Below are 23,782 nucleotides of genomic sequence, written 5' to 3'. Positions count from 1 at the left end.
TTTACCGTTTTTCTACTTCATGCTCATTTATGTCCTTCACGTGAATTTCGTGTTGTTTGTTATTTCCAGTTATTTTCTGCTGGCATCTTTTGCCGGGATTCACCACAGTTCGATGACCTGTTTGGCTTCTCGGTGGGGGATGTGCTGAATGAGGTGAAACGAGGAAGCAAGCTGGTAAATATATATTAGAAATTGTGTGATTTAAAGTATAGCGCGCACTGGGAGCAATGTTTAAATGTCTTACTCCTTTGTTTGCTTTAGACCTGTAACCACTGTAAGAAAAGGGGAGCCACTGCTGGGTGTGAAGTCAAACGCTGCAAAAAGTCCTACCATTACCCGTGTGCTCTTAAAGAGGGAGCGACGACTATTGAAGATGATGACCATGGGCGCTATGTGTCAGTTTAACAGATCTGCTTAATTGCCTGTCGAAAAAGATATTCAGTTATCCTAAAAATAAAAACTCCTGCTGTGCACTGCTTGGGACAATTGTAGTTGTCTAAAAATGTGTTTTATGTGTTTTTCTAACAGGATATACTGCTCATCTCACTCTGAGCAGCAAACACGTAAGTTTTGAATTTTTATCCTTTATTTATTCAGTGTATGACAGACTTTGATTTTCATTTTTATTTCTCATGACCAGAAAAAAGCGCTTCCACAAATGAGTTTGCCTCTTCCACCAAAAAGCCCAGAACCTCCAAAAAACTCAAAAACTCCCCAAACCCCAACGCACCCGGACCATCTAAGGTTAGATTTATGGATTTACTAAAACAGACTTTTGGGGGGGAGAGGCCCCCCATCTCTCTCTAGCAGCTTGATCCTGCAGTTTTGGGTTTGTTGTTGTTTTTGTGTGTGTGTTTTTTTTTTTTTTTTAGTAATTTCAACAAAAGGCCAAATTTTGCTATGTGAAGCAATGTAGCATGGATCGCAAGAATGCACAGATGGTAGTTGATTGACTAAGATTTGCTAACAATGCACTAACTGATAAACACAGACTCGAACAGTTAATTTCTGTAGTTAACCAAATGGGTCAAAATTAGTAGATCCCATGAGGAATTAAGCAAAATAACAGTGTAAGCGCAGACTTTACACATGCATGTCCTACATCAGCAGTTGGGGTGCTGAACATACTCGAGTCAGACTCAGTCAAAGACATGACCACAAGTCTGATGATACCATTACAAAATCAATCATCAATTCAGCCTTATTTGTGTATCACCAAAGGACAACAACGTTCACTTTAGAGTATTTTATATTGTAAGGTAAAAGTGTGTACAGTAACACATAAGCAAGCATTTGGTGACGGTGAGAAGGAAAAACTCCCTTTTAACAGGAAGAAACCTCCACCAGTGGAATGGAGCCAGAGATTATCATCATTAACCTGCGAGCTATGTGGTGCATTTGTGTGTGCGTTCTCCTCTGTTATAAATAACCAATCCGTTTTGTTTTCATGAGGTATGTTGCCTAACCTGTGAGAAGAGAGAAGGTAATATCAGCTTGGAAAGTTTGTCTAATAGCATTGTTATGTGAGTATTTACAAACATCTTTTCCCCCCTTTTTTGACTTATTTGTCTGTGGTTTAATTTTTCTGTTTTTTTATTTTTATGTATCACATTGTAATTAGCAGATGTGTGTTTTTAGGTCATATTGTGACAAACATGCTCCTGCGTCACTTAAGAAGAACACCGACGGTAAGTGTTGCTCAGAGAGATTGACATTTACTATGAAGTCGTTATTTTTTCCATTGTGCCAAATACTAAATTGCTTTGTAATTGGCAGGAGAAGGTACTGCAGCTGGATCCTCTGTACACAGCTATGACTCCAGCTCATCTAACAGTACAATGTGTAGTTCTTCCAAGGTGTTGTTCACAGTCACTTAAAGTTTTTTAGTTCTATTTTCAAGTTTGCTTGTTATTTTTACAGTTTTTTGTCTTTGCTTTTTAAACAGAGACAGTTGAGTGACTGTGACAAGTAAGTATGGGATGCTCGCTATGTCTTGAACAATAATTTTACGTTCAGAATTTTGGCTAGAATATCACCCTTATATCTAATATGGTAGCTTAAATGCTCATTTTAAAAGTCTGTACAGTTCGATCCATCGTTCGTTCTTACTTTAAACAACTTCACACTTAAAACCCCAGTTGTTGTTTTTTTTCACCCACAAAACAAGTCAGGAACTCAAGTGGGTCTATATAGTCTTAAGTCATTGCTCATTTCTTTATATTTTGCTAGGAAATGGGAAATAGGCCCATTTTAGACCCGCAATATTGGATAAGGAAAAGAGAATGAATAGCTGGAAATGTCAATGTATTCTACAGGAATAATTCTCCAGGCTTCTTGCCAATCAGAAACCTTCCAGGTGGTATTGTATGGTGGATGAAAATCTGCCTTTTCTAGATTTATGTTCCATCGTTTTTGGCAAAATCCCCAACGCCACTGGCTGAAATGCAGCCACAAATTATGACCGACCTACACCAGATCAGTGTAGACTGCCCCTCTCTCCTGACCTCCTCCAAACATACTGGACAACATTTTACCAATTTGAATTCATTACTCCATAAGACCTGTTAATTTCCTTCCTGTTTCGCATCATTAATAATGGCTTTTTGATAGCCACACTGAAACCATTTCTGATGACGCTTTAGTGAACAATAGATGGATCATCTGGACCAGATGCATCTCTCAGGTCTTGATGTGACGTGAGATGTTTGCAACAGGCAGCTAGTAACAAAGTGCCTGAAAATACAATTTCAAATGGGTTCACTGGTTTATCCCTTAAGGTAAGTGCACTTTTTAAGCTTGAATGATTCATAGATCAGTGTTAAGGGGTTTAACAAACAAAAGAAATATTCATCTGAAAATGCCCAGGTTTAAGGACTGGACTGGAAACGAGCGATAAAGCAACCAAAACTTTGAAAGACTTCAGAAAGCCTGGAGAGCTATTGCTCAAGATCACTTTAAAAAAAATAACAACAAACAACAAAATAACATTTCTGCTTGACAATATAAAGAAATGAGAAGAGCAAATTGTGTCCTGTTGGTTACAATAAAAATGGTGCAAACCTTGCAAACAGCTGTGATGATTCCTTACCTTTGTTACAGGCGGGAGGAGACCCTCTTGAAACCTAAGCTTCGCCGGAAGAGGAGACTCTCCGATTCTTCAAATTCAGGTCAACCCCGTTGCAAGGGAAGAAAATGTAACCTCTGTGGGCTTATCACTCTAGCTAACAAACCCCTTTCTTTTATCTTATATATATAGTTGACAATGACAATAACACTCCAATGGATATATACGCCCCATTAGAGTCTGATATAGATGAAAATGCAAACTCCGTCCCAGAGCTCGAAGTACGCCTAATCATTCATCAATTCTTCAATAACATCACTGTATGCTGAATATGTCTAATAATTTGAAGTCTCATCTTTGTCCTGTCACGTGTTGATTTCTCTTCTCGTGATGGCAGACTGTGCCTGAGGTTATCAGGTAGGTTTTGCTAGTTTTGGAGGGGTTTCTGCAGGGGGGGGGGGGTCTCACTAATATTTGTAATTCTAAATTATATGTATATAAAATTATGAAAAGTTGTCCAGCGTTAACCAGTAAAGCTAATTACCTGCAAGTTTCAGTAAACTGCAGCCTATCAAAGCACCACCAAAAGGCACAAACATGTGTTATGAATGCAATTATCCCCTATGAAAGCTTAGTTTTTCCCCAAAGGGCTTTTGCATACATACTTTTTCTTTTCTTGGTCTGTAAAAAATGTCAGCAGAGGGTTGTTTTTTGAAATTATATTCTCCACTTTACAGAAGAGACACCAAGAGTCCTGCTGTGTCTTTATCAGGTAAGCAGTTGTTGATTCAGTGTGTATAGTTTGCTAAATATTTTTTTAAAGATATAAATATTTATTTTTTCAAACTCCTCTTGTCTGGTTCTTTTAGGAAATCGCATTGAGGATGAATTTAATGATGAAGACGACACAATCATAGAATCAGTGAGTTCTCTGATATTGTGTTAATCGTTGTCTTTAGCAGCTATAAATGGTCTTTTTTTTGTTATACATTTAATGTTTGGTAATTTAGAACTATGAAGATTTGGTCTTCTATATATATCTCTATATCTCTCTCTCTCTTTATTTATCTCTCTCTCTATCTATGGATAGATATAGATATAGAGAAATATATATAGATTTTGTCACTAAAGGAAATCCCTCTTTTTGCATGGGATTCATATGAGGTGTGATGAGATGTGTTTTCTTTGTCTTCTGAGGATGCTGAGTCAGAGAGTCTGCTGCTTCCCGTAAAGATCTGCATACAGACCCAGTCACTTACAATGTCAGCTGGTGAACTCTCACCTCAGACTGAATCTGCTCCACCTGAAGATGTTCTGGTTAATGCAGATGTAGAGCCGGTCGTAGATGAACACGAGGGTAAGGTTTCTCCTCCTGGGACTGATCAAATGTTTTATAAGAACAAAGAGCTTTGATAATGATTACACAGCAGTTAGGCAAAACTTTTATCTGACTATAAAGACACCTGCATAGTACGGAAGAGGATTAGGGCCACTGGGGGGGGGGGGGGGGAAATGGGCACGTCTTTTTTTTCTTTTTTCTTCTTTTCCTGAATTCTGAGAAAAAAGTCTGAATTCTGACTTTTTTCTCAGAATTCTGAAAAAAAACATCATTTTGATGAAAAAGTCTGACTTTTTTCTCAGATTTTTTTTTCCCCAGATTTTTTTTTTCCAGTGTCCCTAATCCTCTTCCGTAGTATAGTCTGGGTGGGCTACTATAGGGAACAAGAATTGCCTCTGAAAGTTGATGCATTTGAATTTGAAAAATGGGACGTTTAAGGACTTGATGGCTATGAATTGCAGTTACAACAGCCATAGGCTATATATAAAAGAAGGAAGTAGCTTTGTGGTGTAAAAAGGACTATCCTGATTGCAAAAAAAGAGGAATATAAAATTTGTTTTCTAGAACTTTAAGCACTTCTTGGTGAGTTTATGATCTCAGCAAGTAGTTTAACACAATTGCACATCTATGGGATCTGCTGACAAAATGAGACCCATCCATGAGGCCCTGCCTTGCAGCTTAAACGAGCTGCTACTGTCATATTAGTTCTTGATACCTCAGGAAACCTGCTGAGGGCTTGTGGAATCCCTGCCTTGACAGCTCAAAGGTGTTACTGTGGCACAAAGCAGATCTAATATTAAGGCAGGTGATTTTAATCTTGTGGCTGATTAATCTTTATGATTTTTATGAATGAGAAAGAAGTCGCGCTACGAGAGTATTTCACATTTATAAAACGCAAAGTGAAGGTTATGTGCAAGCTTTGTTTGAAAAAGCACACAATGAAATTATTAAGACACATTCACTGAAAAACGTAGAAAGAAGAAATGTGCCATGTCAAACACTTATCTAGAAAGCTTAGGAAGTTGCTGTTGCATGAAATGTGTAGATTTTTTAAGAATCAGACAGGAGTAAGGGTTTTGAAATGATAAAAAGCTGGGATTACTTATAGAACTAACTCTCTTCTTAGGGTCCAGTCCCAAGCAGAACGCTGTCCAAACCCCGGGTCAACTCACCGGTGGATCCTCTGTCTCACCCCCTCCCTCTCCTGGCCAGTCCAAATCTCCCCCTCCATACTTCACCTCCCTGAAGTCTCATACTTCACCTCCCTGCACTAGCTCGGCCACAGCCCTGGCTCCGCCTGAATGCGCCAGTGTATCCATTAACTCCTCCTCTTCCTCTCCTGTGGCACTTCCCTCAAGTCCAGAGCCCAAAATTGACTCCAGCAGCTTCTGGAAAAGCTGTAATGCAGCAGGATGTACAGAGGCCATCTTCACTGACTTCCTTGATGGGATGAAAAATATCTCCAGCAAAATCCAGTCAGATCAGGCCAGCCAGGAGGGTAAGGGTGCATGACACTTATGAGACTCTGTCTGACCTTTTTTAATGTTTTAAACTGGGGATTGTGAAAATTTTATTTTTTTCTCCACAGAATATGATCTTGCACTGTCGGTGATGGCAGCTTCTGGAAAATTGTCAGAATTTGTGGCTAAGCAGCAAGAAGGTAAAGTACACAGTACTGCTCTAGGGGTGTGGTATTAGTTGGCCGATTAACAGAAGTTAATGTCTGCTTCATTGATAGCATTTCAAGAGGTTTCAACAGATGACCTATAGATACTCATAGCATTTACAATACCATGGAAACTGTGTGTATTGATATATTCTGTAATTCAATGAGAAAAAAATGAAACAGCAGTGGTCAGTGGAAACCAAAATCTACAACCATATAAGGGCATAATTCAAATATCAAGTTAATAAAGTTAAAAATTGCAATGACAGGCTGATCCAACTTCTGTCCTAATGTGGCTGATTAGACACCATCTGACATCTGGGCACGATTATTAGACACTGGGGTTTGTGTCACTGAGCTCCTGGACACTTTGCAGAGATATATGGCAGGACCAGATGCACCTCTCAAGTCCTTTGCCAGGTCTTTGATTGGGTTTTTTTTCTTAATGATGTGACTTTCAGATACTGTTCATCTTCTGCAGGTTGTTTTTTTCCCCTTAAAGCCTGCAACAGTTTTTGTCCTCCACTAGTCACGTTTCTGCAAATCTATTAAGGACACAGTGCACAGCATTACTGAAATGCCAATTTTCCAGCTAAAAGCTCTTTGGGAACTATTTCAGAAGTTTGGGGGAAAAAAACATACTGTAGAAATAATTGCTATTAAGTCGTTTTACTTTTTGTTGTTTTATTTTTAAAAGATGTTTCTCCTTTTTTATTGTAATCACTAAATGACAGTTCACTGTGGTTACAGAGCTACAGAAAAAACAAATGGAACTGCAGAAGGCAGCGGCAGCGATGAAAGATGTCGTCTCAGCACTGAGAAAATGAGCTGATGAGCAGCTACTGAGTGTTAGCTATTAAAGCTAGGTTCTTTTGTCTGTGATTACATTTTATAAAAAAAATTTATACTTTTATATGGAGTAGGCCTTAATATGAATGATATTTTAGCTGAGTGATTAACTGAAATGATTCAAGTTTTTTTTTGTTTGTTTTGCTGTATTTGAGTTACTAAAAATGTGTTTTTTTGTAATTCAAGACTGTTCTTTTTTTTCTATATTATTGTACAATACAAAGATTTATATCAAACTATATCCCACAAGATTCTTAAACTGTAAAAAAAAAAAACACTGAAAAAGGTTTACCATATGTTTAAGGAATTTCTATGTTCATAGTGTCTGTTTTTTCTTATGTTATTTATCAAAGAGGAGTTTTAAAAAGTAAAATGTTTTAAGACGGTAATGACAGTATGCCAGAGATGTGTTGGATTAATCACTTGAAGTTAAGTTACTTGAGCAGTTTTATATTTTTTTTCCCATACTCTGATCATTTTATATTTTTCATTTTTGCAGAAAGTGTTAACATGTTCTAGTTTACTGGCACCCCAAAGAAAAACCTGATGTGCTGTTTTTCTGACTTTACTATGATTTAAAAAAACAAAAAAAAACAAAACAGTTTTCTTTCTCCATTTTGTCTCATTGAGAAGTTTACAGATAAGATGATCAAGGTGTTTTTTTATTTATTTGCATAGGTTAGATAATTTAACTGGCACTTTATAACCCTCAGTTTCAAATATCTTTCAAAAATATTCACAGCAGTAGTGCAGAAGTTACAAAAACCACTTTATAAATGCTTATACTGTAAAATTCTCTTTTCAACATACAGACTGAAATCTAAGAAAGGTCACATGCCTTAAACCGGATTCATACGTTTCTGGTTTGTGTGAACTGACAACCAGGCATGTTTAACTGCCTGTAAATATAAATTATGGTGCTTTAGCTGCTTATAATAATTCAATCTAACATATGGAATCTGATAATCAAGAATGAAATGCAAAAAATTGTAAAGATTAAACCCAAGTTCCCATCTTACAATCTAAACAGAAAACTGGAAGCCTTGAAGTTGACCTACACAGATCTAATCAAGCCTTTAAGGCTTAAGGCTCAGTGTCCTGTCTTTAAATACTGTAAGGATTAAAAAAAAAAAAGTTTAGATTCTCATACTTCAAACCATTCAATCTAAATGACATCCAAACTATGATGACCTCTTATAGTAAAGAGAAGTAAACTCATCCTGAAAGTACACATGCAAAATCTACAAGTAACTTGGTCACTTAAACAGAATACTAGAAATAGTAAAGCCGTCACAGGCAACTGGCAAGAATAGTTTTAGTTCAAAACAAATAAGTTCAAGCATTGTCATGTCTCTCCATTAATCTGAGCTCCTACTTTACACAATGTGTAAGTTAAAAGTCAGGCACTGTTGGAAACAGCTACTGTAACAGCATTATGGAACAATGCTGCAACCTTACAGCTCTGATTTTAGTAATTTAAGTAATCTGGAAGAAGATGAACCACAAATCTAACAGTGATGGTAAATCTAAGGATTTCTACTGAAATTATGTGCAAATCTCCATCTGATGGTAACGATGTATTAGGCAAAATCCTTCCTGGAGTCCAGCCGTGTGTTTTGCATCAGCCCAAATCTGTACCTTGAGACGTGGTCAATTTTTGAAGGCTCCGCAGCGACTGGCTCGACAAATGAAATCTTTGAGCAGATTACCGTCAATTTGCCAGAAAGCAGCAGTCTGAGTCACCTCAGTCAGGTGATTTACGCAGAATTTGAAGCAGAATTCTTCAAGGTCCTGAGTGACAGAGAAGAGAACAAATAAATAAACTGTTCTTCAACTTGGTCAAACGCTCCAACAACAGACAGTCTGAGTGTCTCGTAGTGCTGACCCAGCTTCCTGCATCCTGGTGATCCTCCCAGTTCCACTGTTCTAAGCCCCAGTTGCTCACACATGGTTTGCTTTTTTCTCATGTAGCACACAGCTGCCAACAATCTGCATCAGATGTGTTTTATTCACTACATGTAACTTAGTGTTGTTAGGTGAGGGAGACGGAGTGGATGCATGAAGGGTGCAGGAGGAAGGAGGCAGCACACATGATGCCCACTCTGTAGTGGTGGATGCATCAGACTATTAGTAGCCCTGCTGACATGTCGGTACAATATGACATCAAATAGTCTTTGTATTGCTGAGCTGGTGGGTTAAAAGCAGATTAATGTTGAGTCTGACTGTGTCATGCATTCTCACTTCTGTTGGATAAAAGATCAAAGCAGGGCTGCAGTGCATGTGTGAAAATGGCTAAGGAGGCAGCTGCGGATCAGCAGGTGGAGCTGGTCATCCACCAATCAGGACTGGTGGGTGTTTTCATTAGCTGTTTTTTTTTTTTGAAGGTCAATGTTTTAACAAAGTTACTTTATCTGTTCTGTTCTGAAAAAACAAACAAAAAAACAAAAAGTTTTTCACCCCAGCAAGAGCAAAATCTACTTTAAAGGGCTTCAAGAATGAAAGATTTCAATCATTCATGCATGCAGTTATGAAGTCCTTCATAAGAACATGAAGAACTGAGGTATGAAATCAAAAATTCTTCATTTTAATATTGCAGCTTAGTATTTTTGCAAAAACACAAAAGCACAATTGACTCTCTAGGCTCAACAAACGCTTGCTGAAAAAAAAAATGAATCAAAATTTTAGTGGATTTTATTTGAAATTAAAAAAATTTATTTAACCACAAATACTTAAAAGACAGGACAAATGATTAAGGGGATAGCAATTTAGGTTTTTACTGGAAACAAAGGAACAGTAAGTACACTGTACTTTTCAGGGTGAGGGTCATATTACTGAGTGGCCTAACTTTGTCTAACTTCCAGGTATTTTATTTTCCTCTACACTTCTCTTGAAAGTTTGAACAGTGATTTATAAAAATAATAAGTTAGACTCGGCTGCATTGTTATAAGGTTACACAGGCCTGAAAATTTTGATACATATTTTTTCTGTAAGTTGGTAAGGAAGAACAGGCTTTATGACATTTATATTGGTAAAATAAAACGACAGTTGAATAGCAGAATAGTATAAACTATGAAAAGTGTATAGTAAAATTATACCAAACATGCACTACAAGCAGAGGCAGTTTCACTGTGACTGGCAGTACAGAAAGATTAAACTTTTGGGATGAGCACTAAAGCACAATAAAAGGCTCTGGAGACTCGTTTTTCAACTTTTTGAAAAACTTTGGTTGTAATAGTTTAATAGTTTAACTATACTTAAGAATAATTCATCATTAATCATTACTAACACTGCATTTAACTATGCAGCGTTATTAATTTGTTACATCGATGGATTAAACACAACTTTGAGACAATTTTCTTTTCTTTTTTGGATTTGGTTTTTTTTTGTGTTGAAGAATTTTGTTTTTAAAACAACAACAACAACAACAACAACAAAACACATTATTGGGGGAAGAAAAAGTGGGTAGTTCAATTCCCACTGACTTTTCCTTGGACAACATACTGCAAATTGCAACAAAGCAATGTATATAAAGAATTAGCTTGATAACAATGTGTGTGTGAATGGTTAATAATGTGGCTTGTAGTATAAAATTCTTTTGAGAGGTCAGTAAGCCTAAGAAAGTGCTTTAAATACCAGCCCAAATACATTCATTGTCTATATTTATCCACCACTTTTCCCCCCCATTGTTTAAGCTTGCTAGCATCACTACCTAATGTGAATCACTGCCTGATTTGAGTCATTTTCCTGCACATAAGGTTCACCTGCCTGTGGTGTCTGTCAGGTTCACATATGTGTGACTCACAGTGACGGTGACAGCTACTGTTGGAAAACCAGATGCTTTAGCATTTATGTTCTGTCTAATTTGTAGCCTAACTGATTAAAGAAGTGTGGGAGCATTTTCAGGATTTCATATTAATGCTAATGTAAATGTAATTAACAGCACACAAGTCATAATAAAATGAATTTCAGACTTTATTGGTAGGTCCTATTAAAAGTTCCAGACGGCCATGTCTGGCTTTGAAATTGAAACCTATGCTAACAAATACGTTCTATTACCTCTGTGCAGACAGGCTAATAGTTTCCCTCTTGTTTGCATTATTTATGCAAAACAGGCTGCTGGCTGTAGCATCATACTGGCTGTACAGACCTGTGAGTGAAATCAACCTTCTTACTGCATTCTCAGTAGGAGTGAATAAGCTTATTTAGAAAACAAAGATTTTCACAAAACAGAACTAAGGGAGCCAGCATTCTATGATTTAATCTAAAATATCAATTTTACATGTGTTAAAGTAAAAAGAGCTTTCAAGGACATTTGCATATTATCACACATGCAGCTGATAGTTGGTAGACTAACCTCTGCATCATAGCGCACAGCGGCAGACAGCAGAGAAAAAGCATTTTCGACGATGATTCCCCTCTTGATAATGTGCTGACACAGGCGTTTTAGGCGGTTCTCACAGTAGGAGGTGGCCAGATCCAGGAGCCCTGAGCGCACACAGAACCACACAGGACTGGAATTATGATTATATTCAAGAACTTTTAGTTGAAGTCCCTTTCACAGAAATAAATAAAAATACAAAAAAGTAATAAACTCATGACAAATAGATATCGTTGTTACTAATATCACTGATACTAGGTCAATGGGTAGTACTGAAATCACTCAGAGATCATGTGGTGAAGTGTATGTGAGACTGACCAATAGCATCCTCGGGAGGCAACTCCACACTGTCTGTGTAGAGGAACTCCAGAAACGAGCGGTACACAGGGTACGAGAACTGGTCTATTTCAATCACCTCCTTCATGTCTTCGTTCCAGTGAGACTGGAACATTGATCTGAAATGTTCACACCTGCACAGCAAACGATACAGACACAGGTGTTACAAGAACCATTTCTTCCCCCAATAATGTGTTTTCTTTTTAAACGGTTTATAACTCCCATAACCCGATAAACCAGCTTGGCTGTTAAATTCAAACCTGATCTTGAGAACTGCTTTGTGGACATAGATGTATTTTCCATCAACACAGAACTTGAGATCCGCTGTCTCTGGGTTGTCAAACTCCTTTTTCAGAGACTGAGCCACAGTCAAGAAGTCATCGTGTTCTGGAGGGGGAAAAAACAGCACACATACAGGTCCCACAACACTCAAGCTCTGGCAACAGAAAGATAACAACTATAGCAATGAGACCAATCCCACTTCCAAAAAGGTGGGAAGCTGTGTAGAAAACACTGAAAGATTTTCAGAACCTTTAAACCCTATATTTGGTAGACAAAGACAAGACAAAGACAGCATTACACATGTTGAAACTGAAACTTTTATTACTTTTTGATAAATATATGCTCATTTTTAGTTCGAGGCCAGCATTACACTTTTAAAAAATGGACAAGGACAACAAAAAACGTTGTAAGGTGTTCTCTAGTTAAATAAAATAAAAAAAAATTTTAACAGCGATTTGGATTTGGTCTTATCCAGCTAACCTCAGGGTTAACTCTGGGTTCTCCGTATTATGTAAGGCAGTTTACTTCTTTCCAGGATACATTGCCAGCTTACACTGTAGAGATAACCTGCTACACAGTAAGTTTTCCTGTTTCACTTTAGAAAGCTAAAAATGTTTACTTTAGTTTTTATTAGTTTGAGTGTTAGTTTTAGTCCATCCATCCATCCATTCGCTTCCGCTTATCCTTTTCAGGGTCGCGGGGGGCGCTGGAGCCTATCCCAGCTGTCATAGGGCGAAAGGCAGGGTACACCCTGGACAGGTCGCCAGTCTGTCGCAGGGCCAGTCGCAGTTTTAGTCTTTCTTTAAAAATTTAGTTTTCAAAGTTCACAACATCATTTCATTTTTTCCAAAAGTCTATATTTTATTTGTATTTTTTGTTAACTAAAATGTTTTTACATTACATCTTTACCTAGTTGTGAACCACCTTTGTGTGACCGCTTAGCCTGATTCCAAGTGTTGGGATAAGGAAAGCCAGATAATGGAATGAAAGCCTGGGTGAGCTGAACTTGTTTCGTAATACAAGCCAGAGATGCGTTGACGTCAAGATTGGACTTTCCAAATGAAAACTGCTCTTTGGTCTCCACGTTATAGCCAAAGAACCAACTTTCACTTTTCAGTGAAGGTCAGTTTGACACAAGTTGGCATGTAAGACTTCCAAGGAGAGGTGCACAAGAAGATGACATTGAAGAGAACAGTGGACAAATAAGGGAAGGTTTTTATCTTTTATGGATGGAGTCAATACATTTTATAATTGCACATCAAATAAAAAGAGCTTCATAAAACAAACAGTGATCAATAGCCATACATTTGTGGTTAATGGAATGAAATCCAAAAATTAGTAATACTACATAATTAGTGCTATCCTTGGACTCTTTCAGATCATTCTCTTACCCACTGAAAGAAGCCTCCACATTACTGAGGGGGTGGCAAAGCAGGCAAAGACATCATCGGTGCAGGCAAAGTGTGTCAGGTGAGGGAGCACTATGGACTGGCCCCTGCACTGGCCCCACATGTACACCTGACCGCTCTGGGTTTTAGCAGCTGACGTGTGTGTGGAGTGACAGGAAGCAATCTCTACAATTCTGTTAAAGGAGCAGAGAAGTCAGTGGATGGTGGTGCAGGGACAGGATGAGTTAGATGTGTGATGCTTTACCTCACCTCTCTTTCTCAGTCAGAATCTGAACTGGGCTCAGCTGGTTGCTCTTGTTGCCAGTGCCCAGTTGTCCATATGTGTTGGCACCCCAAGCGTAAAGCAACCCTTCATCCGTTAGTGCCATGGAGTGTGCATATCCTGACACGATCTAGAGAGGGGAAAAAAAAAAATCAAACAATTTTCAATATAACGTAGTATTTGAAACTCTTGTCTACAATAAATAAAATAATTCCAAATTATTAGCAACATTTTTTATACATTCTATACTACAGATGTGCTTATTACAGCCTCTTAATTGTGGTTTCAATTCAATTTTATTTATACAGCACCAAATCAAAACAATAGTTGCCTCGAGGCGCTTTATATTGTAAGGTAGACCCTATAATAATACAAAGATTCCTGTGTGTATTTTGGGAACTTCACTCCTTTTTGGACAACATACAGCATCACACTCAAATTCTGGTGTTTTATAATTACTCTGGCAGTAGTTTTACAGGAGTGCTAAGATTTTAAATCATTACTGTAAAGAATGCTCATTTAAGGGAAAAAAAAACAAAACATAAAAACAAGTGAATATAAACCCAACTACAATTTAAATAAATAAAGTCACAGGCCCTGCATAAATGTCCATATCTAACATAGAGCTACTTATGCCATTTATTCTGCACAAAAGAATATATATAATATAAAAGCACATATAAACTGTAATCCAAAATGTACAGTCTTTCATACATGTGCAACAAACAGTCGTTCGTACAGAACTCATGCATGACGAGTTCTTCACTGTGAGTGAGGAAGACACAACGGTGGAAGACCAATAAAATGAAGCTAAAGCTAAAACTATCCAGAGCTCCAAGCCTGCTATAATCCAGCAGCCTCGGTATGAACAGTCAAAGGACTGAAACAGTTACAAGGACAATTTTGGAGACAAGCGAAATAACAGAAACAGGTCAATATCCTGCTTTCTGTTGAAGTTTAGTTAAGTATATACAGTGGGGCAAAAAAGTATTTAGTCAGCCACCGATTGTGCAAGTTCCCCCACTTAAAATGATGACTGAGGTCAGTAATTTGCACCAGAGGTACACTTCAACTGTGAGAGACAGAATGTGAAAAAAAAATCCATGAATCCACATGGTAGGATTTGTAAAGAATTTATTCGTAAATCAGGGTGGAAAATAAGTATTTGGTCACCTCAAACAAGGAAAATCTCTGGCTCTCACAGACCTGTAACGTCTTCTGTAAGAAGCTTTTCTGTCCCCCACTCGTTACCTGTATGAATGGCACCTGTTTGAACTCATCATCTGTATAAAAGACACCTGTCCACAGCCTCAAACAGTCAGACTCCAAACTCCGCCATGGCCAAGACCAAAGAGCTTTCGAAGGACACCAGGAAAAGTATTGTAGACCTGCACCAGACTGGGAAGAGTGAATCTACAATAGGCAAGCAGCTTGGTGTGAAAAAATCAACTGTGGGAGCAATCATCAGAAAATGGAAGACATACAAGACCACTGATAATCTCCCTCGATCTGGGGCTCCACGCAAGATCTCATCCCGTGGGGTCAAAATGATCATGAGAACGGTGAGCAAAGATCCCAGAACCACACGGGGGGACCTGGTGAATGACCTGCAGAGAGCTGGGACCAAAGTAACAAAGGTCACCATCAGTAACACACTACAACGGCAGGGAATCAAATCCCGCAGTGCCAGACGTGTTCCGCTGCTGAAGCCAGTGCATGTCCAGGCCCGTCTGAAGTTTGCCAGAGAGCACATGGATGATACAGCAGAGGATTGGGAGAATGTCATGTGGTCAGATGAAACCAAAGTAGAACTTTTTGGTATAAACTCAACTCGTCGTGTTTGGAGGAAGAAGAATACTGAGTTGCATCCCAAGAACACCATACCTACTGTGAAGCATGGGGGTGGAAACATCATGCTATGGGGCTGTTTTTCTGCCAAGGGGACAGGACGACTGATCCGTGTTAAGGACAGAATGAATGGGGCCATGTATCGTGAGATTTTGAGCCAAAACCTCCTTCCATCAGTGAGAACTTTGAAGATGAAACGAGGCTGGGTCTTCCAACATGACAATCATCCAAAACACACCGCCCGGGCAACAAAGGAGTGGCTCCGTAAGAAGCATTTGAAAGTCCTGGAGTGGCCTAGCCAGTCTCCAGACCTCAACCCCATAGAAAATCTGTGGCGGGAGTTGAAAGTCCGTGTTGCTCGGCGACAGCCCCAAAACATCACTGCTCTCGAGAAGATCTGCATGGAGGAATGGGCCAAAATACCAGCTACTGTGTGTGCAAACCTGGTAAAGACCTATAGTAAACGTTTGACCTCTGTTATTGCCAACAAAGGTTATGTTACAAAGTATTGAGCTGTATTTTTGTTATTGACCAAATACTTATTTTCCACCCTGATTTACGAATAAATTCTTTACAAATCCTACCATGTGGATTCATGGATTTTTTTTTCACATTCTGTCTCTCACAGTTGAAGTGTACCTCTGGTGCAAATTACTGACCTCTGTCATCATTTTAGGTGGGGGAACTTGCACAATCGGTGGCTGACTAAATACTTTTTTGCCCCACTGTATTTGAAGAAATATATTAGTAAATGATGTAAGTTCCTGACATTTGGTTTGTTATAGAATTTTGTAGTAACTGCTTTTGTACACCACGATAATATGACAGCAATTCATTTTCATTTGTTTCAGCGAAAGAAACAACTCACTGCAGTTTGGGAGGAATAGTAAAATTTACTAATTTATTTATGAAAGTACTTTTCTGCATTTAAAAAAACAATAAGAAAATGTCTAATCTTTGATATTTTGGATAGAGATGTTATTATATATCATTTTAGATACTGGTATGTGTGGATTTTTGTTTTCTATGATTAGCATACGGATTATTGAGTTTCTGACACAAACAAGTCTAGTGATTATAATCAGTTCATTCCTGAGTCCTTGTTTTTGCCAAATTCCCTCAAGGCATTCCTAAGAGTTGCCCAACCCAAAAACATCAGGATCTAGCTGTAGTTGAGGCATATAAAAACATTAGAATATATGTCTTTTTTTTTTTAAAACTTCATACAAATTGTTTCACAGTAACCTGACGTGTGTAATCTCACACCTGTTGCACACATAAACCCTGCAGACCAACAAGTCGACAGGGGGTCAGCTGGTTCCCATTGTTTCCAAGTCCAAGTTGTCCGTTGCCGTTATAGCCCCAACCGTACACCTAGAGAGACAAAAAGAGAACATGAGTGCTGCTTCAGTGAGAGTAAGCCAATACTGTTTCATAAAGCTCCAGGATAAGTTAAAAAAAAAAATCACCTCTCCATTGTCCACTACTGCCAGGGATGAGGTCTGACCACAGACGATACTCACAGCCACCTTGTTCTGCAGGCAGCTGGACACCCTGCGGGGTGTGGGCTGGTTCGCTGTGGAGCCTGAGCCCACTTGACCACAGTTATTGTAACCCCATGCATACACCTGCCGGGCAAAAAGATAAAGTTAAGAATAAGAACAGGATGAAATTCTCTATGAAAGCCAGATACTTTAAAAATAATTTGAAAAGGTTATTACCCCCTCTCACTTCTCCTTCGAGTCAACAGATTTATCTTAAGGTCAAAGTGACAATGTAATATAAAGCTACTTAAAATGATAGTTCTTACTGCTTACATTGTTTGTACTGACAACATAAAGGCACACAAGGAATGATATATGGGAATTATAAATATCACATTATGGTTTGCATCTAAATATCATGTCACATTTGACCTCTGACCTCACTTTTATATTTCACATCTTTTTTTAAGCCGACCCCATAATGTGTTACATCTTTAAAGAAAGTACTGTAGAGAGAAAGAATGAGCTGCATGGTTACTGTCAGAGATGAGGTATACTATTATATATGTGTGGAAATATGTGTGTGTATGTATGTACGGATGCATACATGTATATATACATATATGTATGTATGTGCATGTATGTATAACTTGTACATATCTTTCTTGTGTAAATGTAAATTTGTCTGTTATTGTGTAAATACTTACGCTAATGTGTACTTCACACACATGGAGAAATGCCAAACTGCCTTTCATTGTTCTTGTAACAGTGACAATAAAAAGCTATTCTATTAAGCTCAAGTTATTCGCGTTATTTAAGTCATTTACAAATCAATACCTATAATCTTTTACCTACTCCTCCATAATGTTTGAAATCAAAGCAAACATGTCATGCTACCCTTATCTCATTTTTAGTGTACTACAAACGTATGCATTTATATTTTATTTTTAATAACATCATTTATGAAAGTATGTGTAAAACAAAATGACATGTAAATATATTACACTAAATAATATAAAAATATCCCCTTAAATGTAAATACTGTACAAAGAGTGAGCTGACTTGGCTCATGTTTTATGGTTATTACTGTTTTTTTGTTTGTTTAATTTTTTTGTAAGATTTGCAAGAACATGTCAGCCATGTTCACAGCAGTGAATGATGGATTTATTAAGATCCAAATGTGATTATTGTATCAGCTGTATAACAAGAAAAATACACAGACTCTCTAGCTACCAGGATAGCTGCATCCCTCATATTAAAAACAGGGGAAAAAAAAGTTTGACCAGCCAGGCCAGGATCTAACGGAGCTCACTAACTGTGTGAAGCAACTCGAAGCACAATACATTCCTTGTGGCTGGGCTTATTTTTCTAGGTTCTTAACTCAGGGGGCTCAAATGTAGCTGTGACTGGAATACGGGTAAGTGTTAGGGTCCATTAACTAGGTAACAGCTTTAGTCAGAGCAGAGTCACCTGTGTAACTAGAAAAGTTTCAAACAGGCGTCTGTATTTCCCTCTCTGTAAATCTGCTGTAAAAGTGAATTATTTTTGTCTCTCTTCTTTAACTCCTACAAACTCACTTCTCCTGTATCAGTTAGAGCCAGTGAGTGGTGAGAGCCACAGGCCACCTCTGTGACCTTCTTATTGAGCAGGTTGGCAGACACGAGCACTGGAGCTACTCCTTGGTTGGTTGTCCCATTTCCCAGTTGGCTGTAGCCATTATGGCCCCAGGCAAATAGCTCTCCATCTGAAATACAAAGAGTTTAGTCATTCTCCTGCACTTTTTAATCCAACTGTAAAGAGGAGGATTACATCTTTTGTTAAGCTACCCTCTGTGGTCAGCAGGATGTGGGGTCCACTACCGTAAGTCAGGCTAACCACCTTTCTGCCACTCAGGAAGTCCAGTTTTTTGGGTACAATTGTGCTCAGGCTGTCCCCTGTTCCCAGGCAGTTACTGCAGTTCAGCCCAAACACAAACACCTGAGTGTGGAGGTCGGGGGAGAGGAAAAAAGAAAAAAAGAATTCAGTGTTGATTGGTGATAAGGAGTGCTAAACAGACAGCGCCAGTCAGCTGAGTAGGGAACGGGTCAGAGTACAAACACAGAAACATCAACACCAGCAGGCAACACTGAGAGGAAGATGTGTGTTAATTGTGCAATAACACAAATATAAAAGATCATTTTAAAAGAAAGTTGCATTTTCTTTCCTGACTTAAATTCATTACAATGGTATGAAAAATCTTTTTACACTTGACAAAGTTCCCATTCACAAACCTCTAAAAAGTGTTTTTCTTATCACAGTGGTACCACGATTTAGCCACTTAGCATGTGTTAAAGCAGAGGTGCTCACATTTCTAGGAGCCAGGGAAAGGACCCCCCTTTCTCCTAAAATCTTAACATTGATTTAGCTGGCTTGGGTTTCGCATCACCTGATAATGTAGACTGACTCAAATATTTGTTAATGCTTATGAGCTAGATAATGTGCCAAGATACAAACCAAAAGGAGTGATTTTTTGCAGCCTTACAAACAAACTAACATAGAATTTCTTCTGGCCAAACAATAACATTTTTTCTTATTCATTTATTTATTTAGTTGGTTAGTTAGCTAACCTTTATTTAACCAGGAGAATATGACTCACAACCACATCCTTGCCAAGAAAGACAGCAATACAAACAACAGAGGTGTGTGTGTTATGCAACTACGTTTTATGCAACACAGACAAATACACACAGAACCCCCCCCCCCCCCCCCACACACACACACACACACAAATTAACTACACTAAAATACAGCTTATTAAAAAAACGAAACTAACCAAAATGTAAAACTACAACTTCAGCATCAATAAAGCCTGAAACCTCAACAGTCTTTATAATAAGTCAGTGTCAGTAACGAGGGTAATAATATTCAGGCAAAACATTTTCAGGCTGAAGGAACTGCAGTCTCTTTAAGTTCATTTAGTGAGACCAGTTCCTTAAATGTAGTTCATTTTGCATCTGATTCTAGGAGTAAGGAGCTGCAAAGTTTAATGCTCTTTCTCTAAGTTCAGTGGAAATCTTTAGAGCACAGAGAAGATACGAGTCTTGGGACCTAAGGCAACAAGTTAACAAACTTTCTGATCAATGTAAGTCAGTAAGATGGGAACAGACCAAGATATTATCAATAAGACTATATCGGTGGTTGAGTCTTCAAAATGACAAAGCAGATCACCCGACCTAAGCAGGCAATGTACAGCATGTGACTCTTAAAAGCTTTAAGGTTTGTAATAAATCTCAGTGCTCCATGATAGACAGAATCCAGCATATGTAAGCACAGTGAAGATCCCCTTGCATCACCATAATCGAACACTTTCACAAGAGTGGAATCAACATCTTAAGAGGTAACGACACACAACACGGTATAAACTGTGTATATAAATTTTATTTTAAAAAATTTAAAACCCCTTAGCTGGGTTGCAGAATCCTGGAGAACCACTGAGCTAAAACACCAACAACATCAAAGTAATTCAAATCATCTAGGTAGCTACTGCAAGTTTTAGTACTAATTAAAAAAGGATGAAAGGACCAGAGATCCATCCTTTTAAACAACTGTCTTGAACCCTTTAAGCTTATTTTGTAATTTTGGCTGTAAAATTACAAGATAATTCTCATCTTTCAGGAGCATCTTTTCAGTGTTCAGACAGCAGAACTTGGGAATGCTTTGTGAACCGTGATACACTGAATATCCCTGTAAAGCCTGCCTTCTTTTCTTTCCGAAACTTTTTTTTTTTTTTTTTTTTAACAAAGCCTTTGCTAAAAGGGGTCATCTGATTGTTGGGGGTTTCTTTGTTTTCTCTGAGTTATTGTAGGGTCTTTATTACCTTACAATATAAGGTGAAGCGCCTTGAGGCACCTGTTGCTGTTCTGTGTTACATCATGTGAATAAATACTTTTCAGCAAGTCTTAACAGTTTTGAGCTTTTTTAAAATGGCAAATAACTGATTTTCAACACTAGCATTCAACTGCAATCTTTACACATCAGGCTGTTACAATACAACATTTAAAATTGTTATTATTGTTATTTATTCTTTAACTTTTGGTTCTCTTTATGGTCTCCAGAAGAAAAATCTGGTTCTTTCCCTGGAGCTATTGTCAGAAATATTGAGTACTACAGCTTAAAACACACAGCTACTGAGAGGCAGTCTCTGTTTATCATGCTACAATAACACTGACATAAAAAAATGCAATGCAGTGTAAGCATGCTCTGTGGTGGATTACCTACTGTAAGCATGTTTTCTTCTACCACTGATTAAAGTTGAATGCGCTATAAACTGAACCCAACAGCTGTTTTCAAGGTAGGACACTCAAACAATCCACACTAGGCTGAATGAAATTATAATAATGTAAACATGAAATGTAGCTTAAAGGCTAAAAACGTGGAAAAACAACAGGTCATCTGACTATCAATTATGCAACATGAAGCAAGCTTCAAAGCTTTCAGTCATCTTGCTCTTGATTAACACACAACCACAACCCCGTTTTCCCTCTGACCCCTCACCTCATCATCATTGGTAATGTAGATGGCCTCATTAGCAGATGATCCAAACACGCATGCTTTCCGTATGGAAGCGAGCTCCTGAGGCCCCATCAGGCTGAAAATGGGCCACTTGGTTACATCCACCATGGTGTCCTCACAGTATGTGGCAAGGGCGGCAGGCTAGAAGGATGAACTTCAATCCACAGGTGGGACACGGGACAGGGAGAGGGGGAAGGTCTGAAGAGGCAAGGCTGCCAGCGCTGCAGTCACTGGACACAAACACAAGCAAAATTGTAATGTCTTCCAGATAATCATCTTTTCACAATATATTGTTAGTTCAGTGTAGCTTTAATTCAAAGGGCTTCAGGTTTAAGTCAAGGGTTTTTGGCTTGTTTAAAAAAAAAAAAAAAAGAGTCAATGGCTGTTTTGGAAGTACAGCCATTTTCATACATATTCAGAAGTTTTATGGCCAGATAAAGGCTATTCACTTGTTATTTCATGACAAAGTGTTTAATTTACATTTTATTGCTTTTTATTGTAATTTTAAATATGAGGTCCAAAGAGACATCAGTGCAAGTGGAGGAGGTCATCATTAGGTGGAAAAAACAAAATAAAACATATCAGAGATTTAAAAGAAAAAAAAAACTTTAGGTGGAGTCTAATCAACAATCTGCTACATTCTTTAAAAGAATCAGTGCACCAGGAACCTCAGCAAGACCAAAAGGCCTGCATCTGATTCTAGGAGTAAGGAGCTGCAAAGTTTAATGCTCTTTCTCTAAGTTCAGTGGAAATCTTTAGAGCATACGAGTCTTGGGACCTAAGGCAACAAGTTAACAAACTTTCTGATCAATGTAAGTGGCGTGGCTACGTCTACAGCCTGTCCGCAGCTCGGACACAAGCATTTCACTACATGTTGTGCTCTGTATAATTGCTTTGTTTGTTTAAGTTTATATGGATGCCAGTGGAGCTAGGCCACTACCGTTCATTGGTGATGTGACTGCTCACAGAAGCAGCAAGGTGAATTATGACGTGTACAGCCTTTACTTCTTGCTCAGATTCAAGCAAGTGCTACAAAAATTATCATTTTGCTCTTCACAACCGATATCAGATGACACTGCGAGCTGGGCAAATGTAACGTTGCATCCTTACTTTTATTTTCCCCGTAGCTTACTCTAACTCAGTTTTAAAAAGTATAATTCTGCTTTGGAGAATCTTCTACTTTATATTCATCACAGACATCACACACACACATGCTGTTTTGACTCTCACTTATATGGTTATGGGTAAACACAGCTTATGATCCTCAAGGTCTTAAGGTTTTCTGATAAAATGGGTGTTAAAAGCGTAGTAAGCCGGGTCACAGAGGTTCTTTGTTTGGTAACAACACAGTTAAATAAGTGTTGTGCTAAACACTAACTAAAACTTTAAGTGTAATATCTTTGCTTATTTTGGTAGACTGTAATCAACAGGATTTATAAAGGGGTCATATATAAAATAAAGAAATGACCTTTGTTGCAATAATCTTTATGACTCTGTGTTATGCACCCACATTACAATTGCTCCGCACCTTTAAGGTGACTTTAAATATCCCAAAAGAACTGTGATGTTCTATTTTTTTTTTTTGCTGCCCTCTTGGCTAGCTTTTTCTTGAAAAAGCTATTTTAAATGTCAGTTAGACTTTCTCCCTGGATAAGTAAAGGATATATAAGAGCCTTTTTCCCCTGTTAAAAGCGTCTACCTTATGACATGAATGTTCTTTCTGACTAAAACTAACTTGGTATCATTCAGAAGAGATACGCTTGACAAGTAATTTACAACACTTTAAAGACGGACTATTTATTTGTTTATTTTTGACAAATGCCGGAAATCCCTTTTTGACACAACACAGGCGTCATCCCGTAAATACCCACCCCCTCCCACCTGCATCATGTGTAATGATTAAAACCACTCGTAGTTACTGTTACATGACCACAGCTTGCTGTTTAATGTTTGCTATTGTTAACAAAGGGATTACTCAGCACAGTGAGTCCAGCTGACGCATCATAACACACCGTGAATGCAGCTAGTACTTGACGCACCCGCCGGGAAAATCGGTACTAACTTATCTTTTAATTGGCTACAGCTAGCGTTTAAGATTTTTTTAAAAAACAAACAAACCACATTTCAGTTCGATTGTTTGTTTGTTTTTTTTAAAGCTACAACATTAATACGTTCTCGTTGACTCACCCGTTAGGCAGGTCCGCTTCTACGGCCGTTGGCGCTTGCTCCTGGCCGCCTCACCATGGCACATAACGGCTGACAGTCCGTTTTCACTTTCTGCCGTGGCCGCCGTGCTCAAGTGCGTTTATTTGCG

The 23,782-nt window shown here is 38.3% G+C and overlaps 2 protein-coding genes across 3 annotated transcripts in view; one reads left to right on the top strand and one right to left on the bottom strand.

The window, feature by feature from the left end:
* The window catches only part of phf11 (PHD finger protein 11), an 11,987-nt gene extending 4,468 nt beyond the window's left edge, over positions 1-7,519 (top strand). Inside the window, exons 2-18 of the mRNA XM_085384003.1 lie at positions 70-174; positions 262-395; positions 529-563; positions 641-744; positions 1,453-1,523; positions 1,639-1,688; positions 1,777-1,856; positions 1,946-1,968; positions 3,100-3,167; positions 3,257-3,345; positions 3,462-3,481; positions 3,802-3,836; positions 3,934-3,986; positions 4,262-4,421; positions 5,530-5,901; positions 5,992-6,063; positions 6,820-7,519. Coding sequence (XP_085240129.1) covers positions 70-174; positions 262-395; positions 529-563; positions 641-744; positions 1,453-1,523; positions 1,639-1,688; positions 1,777-1,856; positions 1,946-1,968; positions 3,100-3,167; positions 3,257-3,345; positions 3,462-3,481; positions 3,802-3,836; positions 3,934-3,986; positions 4,262-4,421; positions 5,530-5,901; positions 5,992-6,063; positions 6,820-6,896 — 1,548 coding nt within the window. The 3' untranslated portion in view covers positions 6,897-7,519. The remainder of the gene's footprint in view (positions 1-69; positions 175-261; positions 396-528; positions 564-640; positions 745-1,452; positions 1,524-1,638; positions 1,689-1,776; positions 1,857-1,945; positions 1,969-3,099; positions 3,168-3,256; positions 3,346-3,461; positions 3,482-3,801; positions 3,837-3,933; positions 3,987-4,261; positions 4,422-5,529; positions 5,902-5,991; positions 6,064-6,819) is intronic.
* On the bottom strand, positions 7,024-23,782 carry LOC146650902 (RCC1 and BTB domain-containing protein 1-like). Of its 2 annotated transcripts, none has more exons than XM_085384004.1 (12): positions 23,656-23,782; positions 21,451-21,698; positions 18,744-18,894; positions 18,495-18,661; positions 16,903-17,061; positions 16,700-16,807; positions 13,573-13,715; positions 13,306-13,496; positions 11,893-12,019; positions 11,615-11,766; positions 11,273-11,403; positions 7,024-8,709 (listed from the first exon to the last, which is right to left on the bottom strand). In XM_085384004.1, the coding sequence occupies exons 2-12, from the start codon at positions 21,574-21,576 to the stop codon at positions 8,569-8,571; spliced, it is 1,596 nt and encodes a 531-aa protein (XP_085240130.1). In that variant the 5' UTR covers positions 21,577-21,698; positions 23,656-23,782; the 3' UTR covers positions 7,024-8,568. The 2 variants fall into 2 exon arrangements, with proteins under 2 accessions (XP_085240130.1, XP_085240131.1); XM_085384005.1 differs by lacking the exon at positions 7,024-8,709 and adding an exon at positions 10,390-11,065.

This window comes from Rhamphochromis longiceps, linkage group LG16 (assembly GCF_057381845.1).
Source record: "Rhamphochromis longiceps isolate RC_006_pf linkage group LG16, R_longiceps_female_GT1.1, whole genome shotgun sequence".
NCBI lineage: Eukaryota > Metazoa > Chordata > Actinopteri > Cichliformes > Cichlidae > Rhamphochromis > Rhamphochromis longiceps.
The sequence above is the reverse complement of the archived record's forward strand: the minus strand, read 5'-3'. Positions and strand labels throughout refer to the sequence as shown.